The sequence below is a fragment of the Halichoeres trimaculatus genome, unplaced genomic scaffold (genome assembly GCF_033239565.1).
Source record: "Halichoeres trimaculatus isolate MK-OKI-2021-1 unplaced genomic scaffold, fHalTri1.1 fHalTri1_scaffold_22, whole genome shotgun sequence".
In the NCBI taxonomy this organism is placed as follows: domain Eukaryota; kingdom Metazoa; phylum Chordata; class Actinopteri; order Labriformes; family Labridae; genus Halichoeres; species Halichoeres trimaculatus.
In genome coordinates this window covers 23,325,308-23,344,408 of record NW_027437200.1, presented here as the reverse complement: position 1 = coordinate 23,344,408, position 19,101 = coordinate 23,325,308, and the positions used below count along the sequence as shown (strand labels likewise).

General features: G+C 43.3%; 3 protein-coding genes across 4 annotated transcripts in view; 2 read left to right on the top strand and 1 right to left on the bottom strand.

Moving 5' to 3' along the window:
* LOC141811219 (uncharacterized) overlaps window positions 1-14,916 on the top strand; it is a 35,695-nt gene extending 20,779 nt beyond the window's left edge. Inside the window, exons 7-15 of the mRNA XM_074699200.1 lie at window positions 8,847-9,110; window positions 9,697-9,753; window positions 9,945-10,098; window positions 10,326-10,441; window positions 10,522-10,760; window positions 10,863-10,942; window positions 11,024-11,139; window positions 12,033-12,274; window positions 12,352-14,916. Coding sequence (XP_074555301.1) covers window positions 8,847-9,110; window positions 9,697-9,753; window positions 9,945-10,098; window positions 10,326-10,441; window positions 10,522-10,760; window positions 10,863-10,942; window positions 11,024-11,139; window positions 12,033-12,274; window positions 12,352-13,653 — 2,570 coding nt within the window. The 3' untranslated portion in view covers window positions 13,654-14,916. The remainder of the gene's footprint in view (window positions 1-8,846; window positions 9,111-9,696; window positions 9,754-9,944; window positions 10,099-10,325; window positions 10,442-10,521; window positions 10,761-10,862; window positions 10,943-11,023; window positions 11,140-12,032; window positions 12,275-12,351) is intronic.
* LOC141811099 (uncharacterized) lies at window positions 874-7,182 on the top strand. 2 transcript variants are annotated; one of them, XM_074699014.1, is made up of 12 exons: window positions 875-1,155; window positions 2,423-2,545; window positions 2,612-2,741; window positions 2,821-2,948; window positions 3,023-3,246; window positions 3,333-3,424; window positions 3,511-3,632; window positions 3,739-3,962; window positions 4,042-4,106; window positions 6,064-6,185; window positions 6,272-6,492; window positions 6,596-7,182. In XM_074699014.1, exons 1-12 carry the CDS (start codon window positions 936-938, stop codon window positions 7,145-7,147), a joined length of 2,223 nt encoding a protein of 740 aa, XP_074555115.1. In that variant the 5' UTR covers window positions 875-935; the 3' UTR covers window positions 7,148-7,182. The 2 variants fall into 2 exon arrangements, with proteins under 2 accessions (XP_074555116.1, XP_074555115.1); XM_074699015.1 differs by lacking the exon at window positions 2,423-2,545 and having other exon boundaries at window positions 874-1,155.
* Window positions 14,853-18,981, bottom strand: LOC141811142 (ceramide-1-phosphate transfer protein-like). Its single transcript, XM_074699068.1, has 6 exons — window positions 18,075-18,981; window positions 17,870-17,934; window positions 16,757-16,938; window positions 16,510-16,657; window positions 16,235-16,431; window positions 14,853-16,085 (listed from the first exon to the last, which is right to left on the bottom strand). Exons 1-6 carry the CDS (start codon window positions 18,163-18,165, stop codon window positions 15,857-15,859), a joined length of 912 nt encoding a protein of 303 aa, XP_074555169.1. The 5' UTR covers window positions 18,166-18,981; the 3' UTR covers window positions 14,853-15,856.
* Window positions 18,982-19,101: the final 120 nt, after the last annotated feature.

Sequence of the window (19,101 nt, the reverse complement as noted above, 5' to 3'; positions counted from 1 at the left end):
GTTCAATCACATGACCAAGATCTGACATCCCTGTTATTGTTGTTATTTATTACCTTTATATTATTGTTTTATGGTGAGTATAACTTTTTTGTTTTTCTATTGTCGTTATCAAAATCACTGTCATTGTTATGTATTGAGGTTGTTGTTATTGGAGACAAAGCAGAGAGGTTACAAGTTAGCGAGCAGCTACAGACGTTAAAATTAAAAACCACTGACCATGGCAGAAATCTGGGTGTGATGATGGACTCAGACCAGAATTTTAATTAACACATTAAGACAGTGACAAAGTTGACCTACTGTCACTTTAATAATAATAATAATAATAATAATAATAATAATAATAACAATAAAATAGAAGTTATAATAATAATTGGAATTGAAAATACTTTATTTATCCCCGAGGGGAAATTCGGAAATAATAATGATAATAATAATAATAATTATTATTATTATTATTATTATTATTATTATTATTATTATTAATATATTAATAATAATAATAATAATAATAATAATAATAATAATAATAATAATATAATAGAAGTTATTATAATAATTGGAATTGAAAATACTTTATTTATCCCTGAGGGGAAATTCGGGAATAATAATAATAATAATAATAATAATAATAATTATTATTATTATTATTATTATTATTATTATTATTATTATAATCCTCACTAAAACCAAGAAAGTGAAGTGTTTTTCTTGAACCAGAATGTTTTCTTGTGATTGATTTTTAATCGTTTCTTTTTATTTTGTCCTTTTCAACGATTATTTTGTTAAATTAAGCACATTTTAGTGACATATAAAGAAAAGAAAGAAAGAAAGTACCGTTTATACTGGTGTAACTCCATCTTCCCGCCTGTACAGCAGGAGGCGGGAGTTAGTTGCCGCCTTTAGCTGAGCTCAACCGTAGAAGAAGAAGAAGAAAAATGGCTGCCGCGGTGTCGCTCGTTGCCAACAACTGTTCCAAAACCGAGCTCCTGAAGGGATTCATCGCCCAGAAACTGAGCTCAGCCGCTCAGGAGATCTTCACGGTCATCGAGAGGACTGTAGCCGCGTACGAGGAGGAGGCAACGGGCCTGAGGCAGGAGATAGACCGGCAGAGGAGCCAGCTGGGAGTCCTCCATCAACTCAAACTAGAGACCACAGGTCAGTTAACTCAGCTGCCGTTCATTTGACGTCGTTCTTGTGTGCAGTGAGCTACACAAAGAGAGAAGAGATGATGTTTGGTCTGGTCTCTACATCGGTTGGACATTTTTTAATGTTTAACGTTCGGGAAGCTTCGGGTTATGACATTTCTGATGACGTTTTCAGTGGCGCCAAAAGCATCAAGTTTCTCTAGAAAAACATTATGCGTCAAATACTCCAGATACGTCCAAGCTCTATCACATTTTGGTTTGGGTGAAAAAATTCAAAAGGGTATTTAAAACACTTTACAAAAACATCAATAGTAGTGTCTCACTGAGTAACGGCACCTCACCACGATTTGATATAAAGAGAGGTATTAGACAAGGATGCCCTGTTTCCCCTTTTCTTTTCCTAACAGCTGCTGAACTCATCAACATATGTACTGTGCATCGTATTATTAGAATAGGAGTAAATAATTGAATAATTAGTCAACTAGCTGATGATACATGTCTCTTTTAAAAAAATGAACATCAAGTCCCAAATCGTGTTGGAAGCTTGAAAAAGTTTCTCGGAGGCATCAGGTCTTACAATTAACCATAACAAATGTGAGATTCTATCAATTCACGAGTTAGAAAAATCAGGTATAGGTGGTATCAAGGTGAAAAAGTCAGTAAAGTATCTTGGTGTTGTGATAAACAAAACAGAACAGACTGGCTCTGCTCATTATGTCCGTTATCGTCGTAGTCAGGATAAATACGGCTGATTTTAACACGGTTTATTTTGAAAGTCACATGGGGTTTGTTTGTAGTTTCCAGTCACAACTTCCTGTCCCACTCTAGCTTTTCTACGCGGAATTCATGCGTCACAGCTCCGCGTCCAGCAAAAAAAAGGATGGCTGAGTATTAAATAAAAACATAATAGTTTGAGCGAATTTAGTTAACTCGACATACTCTGGGTGTATTTTATTTATCTGGCTTTCATTATTCTGTCAATGGTTGTGCACTGAGTAGTCTTGCTAAGCTAGCTAGTTAGCGACCAGATAAATAAAATATGGAAAACATTCTGCCTCTGTTCGGTGAGCGCAGGAAGAAAAATGAGATACTCTGTCTTTCTTTAGCTGGACTGTAAAAATGTTTCCTCCTAATGCTATAAAAGTCGTGCTTTTTGAAATAGTGTTTATGCACTTTCTGGTGTTTTTGGAGCTAGCCCCTGGTGGACACTCGAGGAACTGCAGTTTTTATGGCAAGGTGAATTTGTTTCCTGTGATAACATAAAGCCGCTGTTTCAGACGCAGGTGATCGGATTCCTTTTTGTAAGCCGGCAGGTGTACAGGATGAAGATGAAGGAGGAGGAAGAGGAGGAGGAGGAGGAGGAGCCAGCGGGGAGAAAGAGCAGCACAGAAACGAGCCTGGTTTGTCTTCATGTTCATCATTACCATAACAGAGGGGTCATGGGTTAATTGTTACCTGATGTCCAGGTCCAGGTGTGGAGGACAGGGGGAACCTGAGCCTCTTCAACCACACCAGGGTAAAGGCAGAGGAAGATGAGGATGATGAAGATGAAGGAGTGGAAAATCTCACAGAACCAGAGGAGGAAGAACCTGAAAGGTGACCTTGGTCCGGTCTTTGTTTGGGATGACTGGATTTAACCCAGCTGATGTAACACCTTCTTGTCTTCTCGTCACAGGTCAGCGACTCCCTCAGCTGCGCCTGACAGGATCACACAGAGTCCTTTTCAGACCCTCAAACCAGAAGACCACATCACCCTCAGGATCCGCATCCTGGACCCTGAAGCAGATCTGACCGACCCTGTTTGTAAGCGTCCCTGAAATGAAGACGTGAAGCGCTCACAGTTTGTTTACGGTGATTCTGACCCGTCTGTGTTTCAGTGTTTCGGACGTACCGGTTAGAGGAGCTGAGGTGTCCTCCCCGTCAGCTGGAGGCGGACTTCTTCAGTCTGCTCAGGACCTCCTTCCCCCAGCTGGCTGCTTGGACACACTTTGACTTCTTCACAGAGAAACAGAGAGAGCTGCAGCCGCTTGAAGTACCGCGGCTGACGCCAGAGGAGATCTACGAAGGCACCGGGCCCAGAACCATCTACATCCGCCCTACGGTACCCCGACTCTTTCATGGGGGCTCAGAAACGTGTCTGTACTTAAGACTTCAGGGTCACTTTGCTTTCTGTCGTTTCCCTTAAAGAACACGCTGCCTGAAATCAAAGAAGAAGAAGAAATGTTTGTCTCAACGCCGCGTTCAGACGATGGTTTCCTACTCAGTCTCTACAAACAAAAGTAAAACACAACAACAACACAGCACGTCTGGTTGATGTGAGCCACAGCACAGATGGTTCAGAAACACTGTGACCTCCTCCCTCCAGGTTACGGCGCCCCACAATCCGGTCTGACTGGGTGAAACCTCCCAGAAAGAAAACAAACGATGACATCTGCCTCAAGATCTACATCCTGGACCACCTTCCTCCTGACATGAAAGCCCCCCAAAGTAAGTATGTGACATTCATGTAACGTGCACTGATAAGTCATTTCGCCTGCTTTTGGACCTTCTGGCCAAAATCTAACCTCAGCCGGATCCCGTCTTTGTGTTTCAGTGTTACAGAAAGCTCCAACCACACTTTACTGTCCCCAAAACACGCAGGAAGCGGACTTCCTGAAGCTGCTGAGATCCAGCATCCCCCAGCTGGCTGATCAGCCGTCCTTCAACCTTTTCAAAGCCAATAAAAAGAGAAAACTGCAGCTAATCAGAGTGGGGATGCTGACACCAGCTGCACTTGTTAGATATACCCTGAAGGCACACATCTACATCCATCCAAAGGTTTTTACTCCAACACTTCACGTTCAGTCTGGAAATGTGTGTTTGGAATCTCTAAAGCATCCTGTTTCTGTCTCTGCAGACCGGAGAGACGACGCCTTCAGCTCCAGATTCTCTGGCCTCTGATCCGCGCAGACTGAGCCTGGAGTGAGAAGTCAAAATGCTGTTAAAGCTCTTTTCTTTCAGCGTGAACGTCTCCTGATCTGCACTTTAAAAAATGAAATGTTGAAATGTTGGTTCCACAAAAACAGCTTTAATGTGAACAACACAAGTTAATCTAACTGAGCTTCTTACTTTAAAGATACACACCAGTACATTATCTAAACACAATAACAGTGTGTTGGATTTACTGACCCCACACTAAGGGCGTATTCAGACCTGGACTGTTTGGTCCACTTTAAACGGACCAGGGTTCGTTTCCCACGCTGGTGCGGACTTTTCATGCAGGTGTGAATAGACACAAACGAACCCTGGTGCGGACCAACCCACCAGACCGAGACCCACTTTTTGAGGTGGTCTCGGTCCACTTCCAAACGAACCCTGGTGGGGTTCGTGGTTCTCCGGTGCAGGTCTGAATACAAACCAAGGTCCATCTGAACTAACTACAGGATACATGCGCCTTTTGGGCCTATAGAGCCACCGTAACCTAACCGTCTTTGGTTCATACCTGATCCTCCGTCTTCTGTTTAGCCATGCTGTAGCTAGCATGTTGTGGGTCAGGACACGCAGAGCATAGCGCCTCCTTGCTGTGATCATTGGTCTTCCTGTTCCTAAATTGTAAACAGTGTTGTTAAGCTGCTTTGAAGGAGCTGCTCTTGAAACTGAAAATGATTTAGCAGCTCTAATAAGAGCACAAACACATGTTTACCTCCATTTCCAGGTCTGTACTCTGTGTGCCGCCCTTTGTCAGTGCTGTCCAATGAGAGCACTGATCCTCACACACCTGGATGTGTTTACAGAATATAGTCCACTTGATAAAAGTACAATCTGAATACGAACCGCACCAAACGAAAAAAATAAAGTCCACTTTTGGTCCGGACCAAACAAGTGGACCCAAGGACTTTTCTGGTCTGAATACAGCCTAAGTTAACTTAACAACGCTGTGAGTAAAGGGAACACAGTGGATATGAGATGCTAATGTGCATAGAGTGATGCTCAGGAAGGGCACAGGCTGGCTGTGCTCCACGACACGGAACATGGAACATCAAGCATGGATAGCCGGTCCATGCCACGTAAAGCACAGACAGTCGGCTAATGTTACATGTAGCAAAGACAGCTGGTCCATGCTACATAAAGCACAGACAGCCAGTCTATGCCATGTAGCTTAGGCCCTGTCCACAGGTAGCCAAGGATATAAGAAAACGCGTATATTTTTGTATGTTTACGCCTGTCATCCACACGGAACCGCAGTTTTACGTCACCGAAAACGATGTTTTCTAAAAACTCCAGCCTAAGCGAAGATTTTGGAAGACTCTGGTTTCATGGCTTCCTGTAGACGCCGTTAAACAGAGTTTTCTAGTTCTTAAACATCACAGCTGAATGACAGGGGCTCGTTCTGATTGGCTGACACGGGTTCTACGTCTGGAAAACTCTGCCCATTATGGGTTTAGCACGCCTCGAGCTGCACATGGACGGAAGTATTTTTAAAAACGAACGAGGGGGATATTTGGTTATGAAAATACCCAGCTACGTGTGGACATGGCCTTAGGCAGCGAGTACACGCCATGTGGAGCACAGACAGCACTGTTCAGCAGGGTCTTGTATCCACTACATTCCCTCCTCACTCACGGTTACAAAACACCATCACAACAAAAATGACGTTGCTAAAACCATTTCCTTAGAAGTAGGATCAGGGTCCGTTTTTTAAATTTGGTTACAGAGAATATTTAACTGATAAATGTGGATATTTTATATTTTGAGTTGGATTTATGCCAGATAACTTCATGAAATCAGTGGTAGAGTATCTCATGGCTCGTAGCCTTGAAATCTCTGAACATTTCCTGATTTCACTGAAACCTTGTTAATTTCTCAGTGAACATCACTGTTACAGAAGAACAACATCACTACGTCATTTCTGAGAGTCGGTTTCCTTCTCGTCACTCAGCATCCAGCCTGGAGTTAAATGTTGGAAGAGCACCTTTAAAAAGTGGCGGAGTGACACCGAGAACTACGTTTATTTCCAGATCCGTGTCCTGGATCCTCACGTCCGCTCTGTCTTAGGTCGAAGTGAGTTTTTCTCCATGTGAGGTGGTTTCACGGCGCTGTGAGGAAGCTGAACCTGCTCAGTGACATGAACTGGATCTGTGTTTCAGCCTGTCAGAAGTACCCCATGCATCTGGTCAGATGTCCCCGGGGCCTGCAGACCAACCAGTTCTCAGACCTGCTGCGCTCCACCTTCCCTCAGCTGAGTGCTCACTCCTCTGTTGAGTTTTTCCGAGGCACAAATAATAATCTGGTACAGCTGACAGCAAAGACGCCAGAGAAGATCCAAGAGTTGATGAAAACTGATGGAATCCTCTTCGTCAAACCCAAGGTGCGCTCAGATTGTCCTGAAGGATTAACACACTGATTTATTCAAAGTTCCTTCCCAGGTGTTTCTCCATCCTTGAAATATTTTGTGGGATTTTATTTTTCAGGAACAAGAGAGCGTCCAGTCAAGTCATGAGGACATTAAGGACATTTTCCCCACCCCTGATCAAACCGAACTGGACGATGAAGAAAGGGACGATGTGGTTCTGACTGACGACCAGGATCAGGATGAGAAAGAGTCCGGTGAAACTGAACCGGGAGAGTCAGACGAAACGACCCAGCCGTCTCTGAACACGTCAGGAACGGAGACTCATCTGACCTGTCAGATCTGCCTGACTGTTCTCAGGTCAGAGGAGACGCTGCTCAAACACTCCCACTGTCACACGAACGATCCAGGACGGCTCTGTGAAGTCTGCCGACGGCATTCAGAGTCTGCAGGGGAGCTGTGGAGCCATTTACAAAGACACAGGAGAACACGCGTCAAACGACACCTCCAACCTGAAGCTGCAGAGAATACAAGATACACCGTCATCCCCGCGAAGAAGAAGAAGAAGAAGAAGCAGCAGCAGCAGCACATGTGTAACTACTGCAATCGACCTATGAGCAGCTTACTTAGTTTATCTGATCATCTTATGAGCCACTTAGAGTCAGGTCGCTGAGGAAAAGGTTTAAACCTACTGAACATTTTCTCCTGTGACCTCTGTCTGTTGTAACACCAAGGGCCTGTGTCCACTAGCAGCAGCAGCATTCACACAACACCTCGTGTTGTTTGGTAAACAAAGTTCTCCAAAGCGTTTCCAAAACGTCTCTTTGAGCTTGTGCAGTAACACTGTTACGCGTAATTTTGGTACCGTTTGTATACTAAGGGCCTATGTCCACTTACAGCTTACAGGCCAATGACCTGGCTTTTCTTTCAACAGCTGATGTCATGTAAACTGCTCATCTCAAAGCTTTTAGACTACAAAATCCCAACTCTGTGGGATATGGGTGCAATGAAATAAAAATGTTGATTAAGATACGGTCGTTTATACAACGCAGCTGCTTCTGTCAGTGGACACAGGCCCTAACCTTAGCCACAGTTTGGTCCTGTGGCCTTGTTCTTAAGGTTTGGTTCTCATCCTTCAAATGAATTCATTTTTACTGATTTGTCTTCATTGGCACGTTTAGTTTGCTGCAGAACAGAACAACAGAAGACGGCGTATGGAAAAAAAAATTGTTCTGAAAATCTTTACATGGGAAAATTGTTTTTATCTCTGGAGTTTCCATCTTTTTTTCTGAAAAAAAAATTAACCCTATTTTTTAGGAATTATTTCAGGCTTCTTGAAGTTTTATTACTGTTAATGTAAAGCTTTGCTACAGAAATGTGCTATTTATAGTAATAAATGAATTGTTTTAAAACCAGCGAGCTGTTATTTAAACACACACACACTAAAAGATGTCGACTGAAGAAATACTTCCTGTTTCAGTTTTTCATCCTTGAGCTTTTAATTTTAGACAAAGACAACCTTCATAAACTTTCTAACTTAAAGCTCATCAAACTTAAAAAAAAATATATATATATTCTTTTTAATATTGTTACATTACAGTTTTTCGCCTGTAGTCTTTTAACTTTATTTTTTAAAACTTAAATTTCGTAAATAAATAACTTTTTTGCACTCTAAACTTGTAAATTTGCAATTTTCATATTTACGCTAAAAACATTTTCAAACTTTTTTCTTTGTAGCAATTTTTTTTCAAACATAGATAAAAATAATCCCGTATTATCACTTTTTTTTAACTTTGATTTAATAAGAAAACATTTTTTTTTTACTTTAGGCTCACAACATTGTAACTTTTTAACTTAAGTGTTATAACAGTTTAAGTTTTGTTTTTTGTTTTTTTTTTACTTGGCACAACATTCCTTTACTTTAATTTCGTTAATTAACATCTTTTCTGTCCTCTAAATTCATAACAATTTAACTTTTTCATGTTTGAGGCTAGTAAAAAAAAATTTTTTCCATATATAATAAATATAATACTGGTCTGGAATATCACTTTTCCTTCACTGAAACCCTTACCTTACCTTAACTAAACATTTTTTCCAGTTTTAATCATTAATAAAAAAAACAACAACAATCTGCTATTTTTAACATTACAATTTTTTAACTTTGGCTTTGTGACAGTTTTTTTTTTTTTTTTATTTCATTTCATTATTTTTATCATATCATCTAACAAAGGCGATTGATGCACGTCATCTCAGGGCCACCGTACAGAGCATTGTTTTGTTTCTCGCCGGACCTGATTCAGAGTTGCACCAACCCTGGAAAAATAAATCAGCTGGTGCAAACCTCCAAATATCGGGAAAATCTTGTTTTTGAGTGGATGTAAATATGTTTTACTGGCTGAGTAGAAACAGCGGCGGCTCGGAGACGCTGGACGGACTCGGGGACATGTCCAAAGCGGAGATCCTGAGAGGGATCGTCACCGAGAAACTCAGCACGGCCGCTCAGGAGATCCTAGCGGTGGTGGAGAGAACCGTGGCCGGGTATGAGGAGGAGGTGGCGGGTCTGAAGCAGGAGATAGACCGGCAGAAGAACCAGCTGGAGGCCGTCCTGCAGCCTCGGGTCGCCCTGGAGAAAAGAGGTGTGTGTGGGCGTGCTCGCGGGGAAGTTACCCCCTGGGACCAACAGTGTCTGTGACGAAACCCCATCTGCAAAACGACCAATTTATCATTTCTGTCGTTTTTGGCCAACCTGCAGATTTAAAACGACACAATTTCTACTTATTACTCATAATTATGGAGATATTTAAAATTCGGCTTGGAAACAAAAACCATTTAACTCACAGTTGAAGTTTTATGTTTGGTCCCTGCTGAAACATAAATACAGTTAATAACCCTCATATGAGACATAACAAGAAAGCATAACATTGTTTTTAAAAATTTATCACATATTTTTATGAAAGAATAAATTAAGTACAACCAGATTTACTTTTAAGGTTGTGTTTGAAATGTTATCAAAACTCTGAAATAGTAGAAATCAAAGATTATCAGTTGTATTATCGCCTAATTTGTTGTAACAATGATGAAAATAAAAATCTAAAAGTTGATAAAATTTGGCTGATTGTTCACAGAGAGCCCTTACTCCGATTTAAGTCAGTCGTTCTGAGGTTTTATACAAGAAAATGTGAATGAATCAAATATGTGATGTTGTTTTTCTGTTTTTCAAAGATCATGAGGTGGTTGTTCTGAGTGAGGAGGACGAGGAGCATCTGGCACAGCAGTCGGGTAAACATCAGCGTGTGGATACAGCCTTTTGATTGGCTGCAGTTTTTCACGATATGTAAAAATGTCATATTTTTGCACTAGGTTTGGTTTACAGCTTATGCAGACGATGTTGTGTTGTCTCTCAGTTTGACAGAAGCCAAAGATACTGGTTATAAACAAAGGTTAAACTTTTGACCCTTACCTTTGTCCAGGTTTGGGGCACACTGGGAGTCTGGCCATGTGGTATGGCGATAACGAAGATGAAGATGAAGATGAAGAGCAGCCAATTTCAGCTCATTTGACGAGTGCGAGCATCAGACAGAGACAGGAAGACCTGAAGGACCCGGATTTTGAAGTCACTCAAAGGTTATAAATCACAGTTTGACCAACCTTTGAATGTGAGGTTTAGGTGTTAGCATGCTAGCTTCAAGGATTCCAGCAGTTTGGTTTATTGTAATGTTTTTTTGAGCAATCAATGCCAAACTTTAGCTCTGATGTTAGCAAACAAACAGCTAATGCTAACAGGAGCAGTTCGCTTTGATGTTTTTGAAAATCTGTCTTCAGTTTTTCCCCTGTGGGTTAATTTTCCCCAGAGTTCGCTCTGGCAGGAGGAGACCAGGCAGACCCCGGCTCATCGACTCCCAGAGCCACCTAGACCTAAAGATCCGGATCTTGGGGGACTCTTATATGAATGTGCACTCAAACAACGGTGCGTCTTCTTTCTGATTTTACTCTTTGTATTCGATGTGATCGCTCAATTTAACCTCAGGGTGATTTTCTCTGTTGCAGTCTTTCCAAAATCGATCCAGGACCTGAGGTGTCCTCTAGGTCTTCAGGAGGCAGACTTCCTGGACCTGCTGAGGTCCACGTTCCCTCAGCTGGCCGATCAGACTTCTTTGGAGTTTTTCACGTCGGACAGATCGAAGCGACTCCACCCGCTGAGCGTGGCGAGGCTGACGCCGGAGGAGATCTACAGGAGCGTGAGGCTGAGCGGGACGGGGAAGTCCACGGTCTACATTCGCCTGAAGGTACCTCGATACAGCGTCCAACTCTTCCTCATGTGTCAGGTTTTAAAAACAAAAAAAACTCAGCTGAGTCTCTTTGAATCTTTGGGTTGAATCCTGCTCCAGACGGCGGGGGGTCCTCAGAGCAGCAGCGAGGACTTTGACCTCCTGCAGAGACCAGACCTGTCCCTGCGTCAGCCAGCTGGGTGAGCCAGAACAGACACATCCCCTGTTCCTGCTGGTTTCCCTGTGTCTGATCCTCTGTGCTGTGGGGTCTCTCCTCCCAGAGTCAGGCCTGAGAGGAGGAAGCGTGGAAGACCTCGGCTCGGAGAGGGACCCACCCACCACCGCCTGCGGGTCTGCCTCCTGGAGGATTCTCAGACTGAGGTGCTCTCTAAACGAGGTGAGCGCTCCACAACGCGGCTCGCGGTTTTTAGAGCCCGAGCCCGCCAACCACAGGAGCCGCTTTAACCCCAAATTTTGTGCCTTTCACTTGAGATAAACACAAAGATACCCGACAAAATTCAGCCACGGCAAAAAACTTCTGAATCCAGTGTTTGCACAAAAGTATATCCACTATGGAGCGCCCCCCAGTGGCTTAAAACTGCAGCCCCTTGGGCTACAGGTCTGAAATTTTTGGGCCTGAACTATCACGCCTAGACCCACAAAAAAGTCTCTTACGACCGTCGTGAATTCCAAACACGAAGTTCGCCATATTGCCTTGAACATCGGATTTTGACGATTTCTAGGCTACATGTTTGAACGAACTTGTCCGAAGTTTTTCATCTGATCAACTCCAAACTTGGCTTGTGCAGACTTCACACATTGATGATTAAAAGTTGTCAAAACATTTGTAGAATCTTGATGGGCGTGGCCAGGACAAGGCTTCAAAGTTCGGCGTTTTTTCAACTAAGTCTGATCTTGACGAAAACTGAGACACATGTTCAGAGTTATGCCCCGGACGCATCTATGTCACTATTTTCACCTAAAGTTACAGCGCCCCCACATGGCAACAGGAAGTAACTCCGTTTAGAGGGTACGTATTTCAATTAAGTCGATGGCGCTGCCTCAAACTCTGATATCTCTCCATGAACCATCAACTCAGTGTAACTCCTTCATTAAAAATCCAATCTGCTTCAAATTTCACACATCATTAAAGCCCCCTTCCCAACACATCTGTGAGCTCGACTGTCTGTTTCTGCAATAGCGCCACCCTCTGGAAATGCATCACATGTGTGGCGGGCAAGGGCCCACTTGAGTTATTGTTAACTGAATCTTGTTGCCTTTTCGTTTCAGACCTGCTGAACTCTCCAGTCCAGGATCTGAACTGTCCCCGAGGTCTGCAGGAGGAGGACTTTCTGGGCCTCCTGAGGTCGTCCTTCCCTCAGCTCTCCGACGGGAAATCTTTCAGCGTGTTCAAGTCCGACCGCAGCAGGAGGCTCCGTCGGCTCCACGTGAAGACGCTGACGCCGGAGGAGATCTACAGGAGCATGAGGAGCACGGGGGTGGAGAAGTCGCTCCTCTACCTCCGCCTGAAGGTGACAGACGCCGTCTGAAGGCTGAGGAGGTTTGATGCGACGCGGAGACGAGATAACAGCTGTTTGTTTTTCTCCAGACAGGAGAGGAAGAGGAGGAGGACGTCGTCTCTGAGTCTCCGTCTCCGGCTGCTCAGATCGACTCCTCCTCTCTGCTCCTCAGCTCCTCCCCTCAGCCAGGGGACGGCGGCACATCGGCACAGCCGCAGGGCGCAGAGGAGAGACAAACGGACGCCAGTGAGGACGGAGAGCTGAGGAACAGAAACGAAGACAGGAAACCGAACAACGACGATGGTTTGTCAAATCCGAGGAGGCGACAGAGCGACCAGGGGAGGCTGATGGTGAGCAGGGACCCGTGTAAGGTGTGCGGCGTTTGGTACAGGATCCAGCGCAGCCTCGTCAAACACGCCTGGAGCCACGTGGATGAGGTGGCGAGCGTGTGCGGCGTCTGCGGGCAGCAGTTTGAGTCCGTGGAAGAGTTGAAGGAACACCTGAGGACATACCAGAAGACTCACGACTGCTCATACTGCGCCAAGTCGTTCCTCAGCGTCACCGGGCTCCAACGCCACACCACGCTCCACACCGGAGAGAGGCCGTTCAAATGTGAGGTCTGCGGCAAGGCGTTCGCTCACACGCACGGTCTGAGACTCCACCGCTGGGTCCACGCCACGGACAAGCCGCACAAATGCGACGTGTGTCAGAAGGCGTTCGGCCTGAAGGCGACGCTCCGCGCTCACAGGAAGACGCACTCGGGGAGAGACAGCTGTCAGTGCAACGTCTGCGGGAAGTCACTGCGCGACCTGCGCTCGCTGGCTCGCCACAAGATGACGCACTCTGGAGAGAGACGCTACGGCTGCGCGGTGTGCGGGAAGCGCTTCAAGCTGGCGTACACGCTGAAGTGTCACGAGAAGACGCACACGTCCAGAGAGCGCCTGTTCCTCTGCCACATCTGCTGCAAGAGCTTCTTCTCCAACTGCGGCCTGACGGCGCACATGAGGACGCACAACGACGTGCGCCCCTTCCCCTGCGCCATCTGTGGGAAGGGCTTCGTGTCCAACGCCGAGCTGAAGGTGCACATGCGCGTCCACACCGGCGAGGCGCCGTACGGCTGCTCTCAGTGCGGACGCCACTTCAAGCGAAAGACTCACCTGAACACGCACGTGAGGAGCCACCTGGGGGTGAAACTGTTCGTGTGCAGCGTCTGCGGGAAGGCGTGCTCGCGACAGGAGCACCTGACGGTCCACATGAGGACGCACAACGGAGAGAGACCGTACCAGTGCAGCATGTGCGAGAAAGCGTTCACGCAGGGTCACTGTCTGAAAACGCACATGAAGACTCACCACGGGCAGGACGCCGCGCTCCTGAACGCACCGTCCACCTGAGGCTCAGGCGGTTCAGCGCCACCGACAAACTTTGTTTTGTTTCAGATTTGACCTTTAAAATTTATTTTCTTCTGCTGACGATGTGTTCAAAAACCTGAAATCTGACTTTAGCTTCACAACTCTGAAGAAAACAGTTAAAACTCAGACTTTACACTGCAAGAAAAAAAAATCTAATCAGGTGTTTTTCTTTTACTTTTAGTAAAATTGTCTTATTATATGTTATTTAAGCCTGACACGTTTAGAAACGTCTAATTTTGAGGTTAGAAAGACAAAAAATGAGGCCTGAAATATTTGTCACAAGTACAAGTCGCTAATGGAGCCAGCAAAGAATGTGCTTGTTAAGCTTCTTGAAATCAGAAAAATGTCGTAAATCAAAAAGCTTCCCTGGTTCCATTTGCAGATTTTTAAAAATTGTTTGAAGCGTTTTTCTGGACTGGTCAGGTGAAGACAAAATCACTTGTTTGGGTTTAAAATTTTACAGTGTAGTCAAAAAATCTGTGTTGGAATTTGATAATTCAAAGGAAAAAATGTCAAAATAGTGAACACTCAAATTATTATTTTTTTTAAATAATATCAAATTGTTTCATTTTTTTGCCTGAACTCTGGAAACATCTTACCAGTGTGTTACAACCACCACTGTAAAATTAATTTCATTGACTTTGATTTTTCAAATGTAAAAAAACAAGAGGAGGTAAAGCTGTAATGAAAAGAAACCCTCCTCCATTTATTTGAGTAAAAAGAGGAGGATTCAACAATATTTTTGTTTGAAAATAGAAAAACAATCTGGTTTGTTTGGGTGCCAGAAAAAAAAACAAAACAAAACAAAACCGTTTGAAAGTCAAACGAGAAAACAACAAAAAGTAAAACTTCAGAGTTATAATGTTTGGAGAGTCAAAAGAACGTCGGGAACTTCAGCTGAAATATTGAAATTTGCAGAATTCAACTTTCAGAAACTTCAAAGAAAATTCTTTAAGATTTGGACCATCGTTTGGGAAAGTACAAAAAAAAAATTGGACCATTTGATTGTACAAGCTAAAAAACACAAACAAACAAGACAATAAAGAGGTCTTTGTCTGTAAACATTTAATTCAGTTATAATTTCAGCTTAATATGAAAATATTTCACATATGAAAAAGGTAAAAAAAAAAATGAAGGAAATTATCATTTTTATTTTGCACATCATTATAAAACATGTCGTGAACTAACTTAAAAAGTTTAAAGGGTCAAAACAGTGGCACACTGATGTTTTCATTTCAGTGAGTCGTCTGCGTAAAGTTGAATTTTTGTTACAGGTAAAAGCAAAAATGCCATACTACGCTGTAGTTTGTCACAAAAAAAGAAAGAAAAAGAAAACTGAAATAAAGCTGAGTCTTTATCTCAGCTTTCATTTTTACATTCCTAAAGAAACACTGAAGTTACGCTAAGTGTTAGCTTTTAGCTTGAAGAAAATATCATTTGTGCACGCAGGTCGTTTTTTTTACACATACGCTCCAGACAATTTGAATGACAACAAACTGCGTTTCATTAATGAAAACATGTTCGTCTTCAGCATAAAAGATGACTGAATGAGCACGGTTTGATATCTTGTACACACAAGATAAAACAATCACCTGATGGTTTTAAACTTTGTCTGAAAGTTTCTGTCAAAACAAAAACCAAAAGTGGATCAATGGAAATATGAATTTGTGGAGCAAACGTTGCTGTTCTGAGAAGGACTAGAAAAAAAAAACAGTTGTTTAGTAAAATGTGTGAAATTTTGATTCTGAGAACAAACGTCTTTGTTGTGCTAAAAAGTTTCCATGTTTCACAAACAGTGATGTCTTTACACACGTTTTTACTTCATTTCCATAAATAACTTTTTAATATATGTGTTTCTGTTTCTTTAATGCTGCATTCAAAGACTGTAGGAATTTCATGTTTTCTCAAACAATGTGGTATAAGGTCAGTTAGCCTTGTGTTTTTCTTGAATGTGGCCAAAGAAACGTTAAAATCCCACGCATTCCTGAATGCAGCATCAAGTGCCTTAAAGTGCGAAATGTTTTTTTTCCTTCGTTCCCGCCCTCAGCGCGCTGCTGAGCACTTCACTGTCAGTTTGTTCTGTGGAAAAATAAACATCTTTCTGTACCTCTCCTGGCGTCTGGAGTTTTCTGTCACATGTCGCCCCCTGGTGGGCTCTTCTGCCAAAGATGTCAGCACGCTGCGTTCAAGGCAGTTCCAGCATCTTGTGTTCGGCGAGGATCAGCTGCGTTTGCATGTGCACGAGCTTCAGGGCGTGGATGATGATGCGCATGATGGGCGTGGCCTCTTGCTGGCTCTTCACGCACACAAGCTGCAGGAAATAGCGCCTCTCCGGGAGGGCGAGGAAGACGAGCTCAGCGGCCTGACGGAGCATCCAGGGGTGGTGAGGGGCCAACGCCACCTTGTAGGCATCTCTGTCGACACGAAACAGTAAGTTTGATCATGAAGGAAACTTTGATCGTCTCCTCAATGCATTTTTCAGTGTGGTAATAAAAAGGAGGTAACACTTTGTTTTCTGACACTGTGTCTGGTCCCTGAACACACCACAGATGTCAGTTTTTACCTGCACAGCTCTCCTGGTGTTTTGTATCGTCCTTGTGCGTCTGGTCCCTCGGTGAGACCCTCCAACATCAGCTTCAACCACAGCAGAGAGCGATGCAGCCGCAGCAACGTCCTGCAGCCTGAATCTGTGCGGTAGGAAAAATTGACCACGCCCTCTTCTAGCTCCGCCTTCACCATGGATCGCACTGAACGGTACACCTGGAGAAGAAAACGAAGAACATTGAGGAACATTGGACTCAAGATTTCACCTCAAATCATTCACGGTCAGACTCTTACCCCATGTTGTAGTCTAGAGCGGTCAAACGGACCACGTTTCCCATGATCCTTTGCACTGTGTTCGAGTGCGAGTTCTCGGATCAGTACGACTTTTTCCCTCACTTTCTGAGAGAAGAAACTGACCATCGTCCCAAGAGACTCCATGAATCTGAAGAGAGAAACACGACCGAGCTGTTTCACTTTGATTCTGTCTGTTATGCTAAGCTAATTGCTAAAGGCTGTAGTTAAAATGTTTTTATTTGAATACTTGAGCAGCTGATCCCAGCTCTGTAGGTACGGCTCCAGCAGGACGTCGTCAGCTTCGTTCAGACTGGACTTTAAATACTGCAGGAGAAGACGGGCCTGAAACGACTGACCAGGACACTCCTCAATGAGGGGCGGGGCTTTATCCAGCTCCACCCACTCCCCGTCGACCAATGGAGGCTCAGGCTGAGAGAAAACAAAAACTATAAGTTCAGCAAAACCTTAATGATGTATTATCTAAGTTGATTTAATGATGTAAAATGTTATTGTCCTCATAAGAACTGAAGAACAGCAGCTCATGTCAAATTATAGTCCCCACGAGGATAGAAAAACAAACATGTGTGTGTCATACATTACTTGTTTACGGATAAGATGGTTAAAGGTACACTTTTGAAGTTTCTACAGGAGGGTTGCAGAGTGAAACTTTAGAAAGTTAGATATAAAAACAAGCATGTGTGTCCTATATCAACCTTAAAGTTGCTCTGTAGAAAACCATTTTTATGTATGTCTGTTTTTGCTTTGATTGTTAGAAGCTTTTTTTTCCTTGTTTACCTTGTTAACCAATAAGACAGTTTGAGATACCTGTTTTTGAAATTTTCAGAGATAGAACAGAGTTGGACGCTAACTTAATACAGTCCCCTTAAGGCTACAAAGACAACGTCTAGCTAGCTAGCTAGCTAGATATGCAGACAGTTCATCCTGAGGGAAATTCAATATACAAGGTCCACTTGGAAATAGAAAAACAAACGTGTATTTGCCAAAAATTAGCTGTATTATTGTTCAATAGAGTTTTTGTTGTTGTTGTTTTACTTTGTTTAATGATATCACTGATTATCATACATTTTCAAAGTTTTGATTAGGGTAACAAGATGGAGAAAGTTACTTCATACTATCCTCTGAATGATAGAAAAAAAAATTGTCCTCTGTAAGCAGCCAAAACTAAAATGAGTGTGTTTTGAATAAACATTTAGGTGGGAAAACTATTTAAGGAACTTTGACAAGAAAACCTGATTAAGAAATGGATGAAGATTGAATCTGAAGACTTAGAAATTGTAATTGTTATACAGTCAAAACAAGGTAAACAAAATAAACAGAATGTTTTTTTGTTTTTTTTTACCGTTTGGGCGAAGAAACTCAAACATGGCTGCCAGGGGCTGCCACAGTCTCTGAATCCCCCCTGAGCTAAAGAGAAACAGAAATAAAAATCAGATCAGTGTGGATGCCCCAAATCAGGCAGCCTGATCCAATGAGAGCAAGACAGAAAAAGGCGGAGCCAAGATGGCCGACATTCAGTGACAGTTTCAATGACGGAGGAAACTCACGTAGCCAAAACGAGCTGACGAAGAGGAAGAGAGCCAACATGGCCGACAGCAGCATGAAGCGTGTTAGCATCGTCCGCCTGAGGAAAACCATGGTGACCTCAACTCACACACACACACACACACTCTCACACTAACAGTGAACTGTTCAAACACACATTGTTTACACCCCTGGACGAACCTGTGTTCACATACACTCACTCGCTCAGTCTCACAGTGAGGTCAAAGGTCGTTTATTCAAACACTCCCACAGCTATCAACTCCGCTCACACACCTGGCCTTGACCGTTGTCCTGATTGGCCTGATTCCATGCTGTTTTATTACACACACACACACACACACACACACACACACACACACACACACACACACACACACACACACTCTTACATTGTGACTCTGTTACCTGAAATGAGTTCCAGGATGTGTGGTGAGTTCACTGCTGAGTAGAAACGTGAGACTGTTTAATGTCCGTGGTGAGTTCAGGGTCTCTGATAAAAATGGGAGATTCAAACGTCTTCATCAAACACACACAGTCTCCAAGAAAAATAATTTATTGGTGGTGAAATGACACATGAAGCACTTTCAACTTGTTAAAAACACAAGGTGGATCAACAGTTTCATTCACAGTTCCATCACATCAGATTAATTGATCGATTGATTGATTGATTGATTGATTGATTGACTGATTGATGTCTTTGGTGTGTGAATAAGTGTTTCTTGTGCATTCTGATTTGTGCATATTTGTGCTTGTGTTTAGTGTAAGCTAAAGGAAAGTTTAACTGATGCTATGTGAAATCAGAACTAAGGTTACCACTGAGGGTTAGGGTTAGGGTTAGGGTTAGGGTTAGGGTTAGGGTCATGGTTGGGACTGAGGGTTAGGGCTTGATAAAAGGTTAGGATTTACGGTCAGGGTTTAAATGAGGGTAAGAGTTAAGTCCAAGTACGAAGGGTAAGGATGAAGGTTAAGGCTGAGGGTATGGTTTTGGATTTGGAGTAAAGGGTATGGATTAAGGGTAAGGCTTGGGAC

Coding starts and splice junctions, on each gene's coding strand:
- LOC141811099 (XM_074699014.1), top strand. CDS start 936: ATGGCTGCCGCGGTGTCGCTCGTTGCCAACAACTGTTCCAAAACCGAG. Junction 3,633..3,738: donor TGACATGAAAGCCCCCCAAA/GTAAGTATGTGA, acceptor TTTGTGTTTCAG/TGTTACAGAAAGCTCCAACC. Junction 6,493..6,595: donor TCCTCTTCGTCAAACCCAAG/GTGCGCTCAGAT, acceptor TTTATTTTTCAG/GAACAAGAGAGCGTCCAGTC.
- LOC141811142 (XM_074699068.1), bottom strand. CDS start 18,165: ATGGTTTTCCTCAGGCGGACGATGCTAACACGCTTCATGCTGCTGTCG. Junction 17,935..18,074: donor CGTCAGCTCGTTTTGGCTAC/GTGAGTTTCCTC, acceptor GTTTCTCTTTAG/CTCAGGGGGGATTCAGAGAC. Junction 16,432..16,509: donor GCTCTAGACTACAACATGGG/GTAAGAGTCTGA, acceptor TTTCTTCTCCAG/GTGTACCGTTCAGTGCGATC.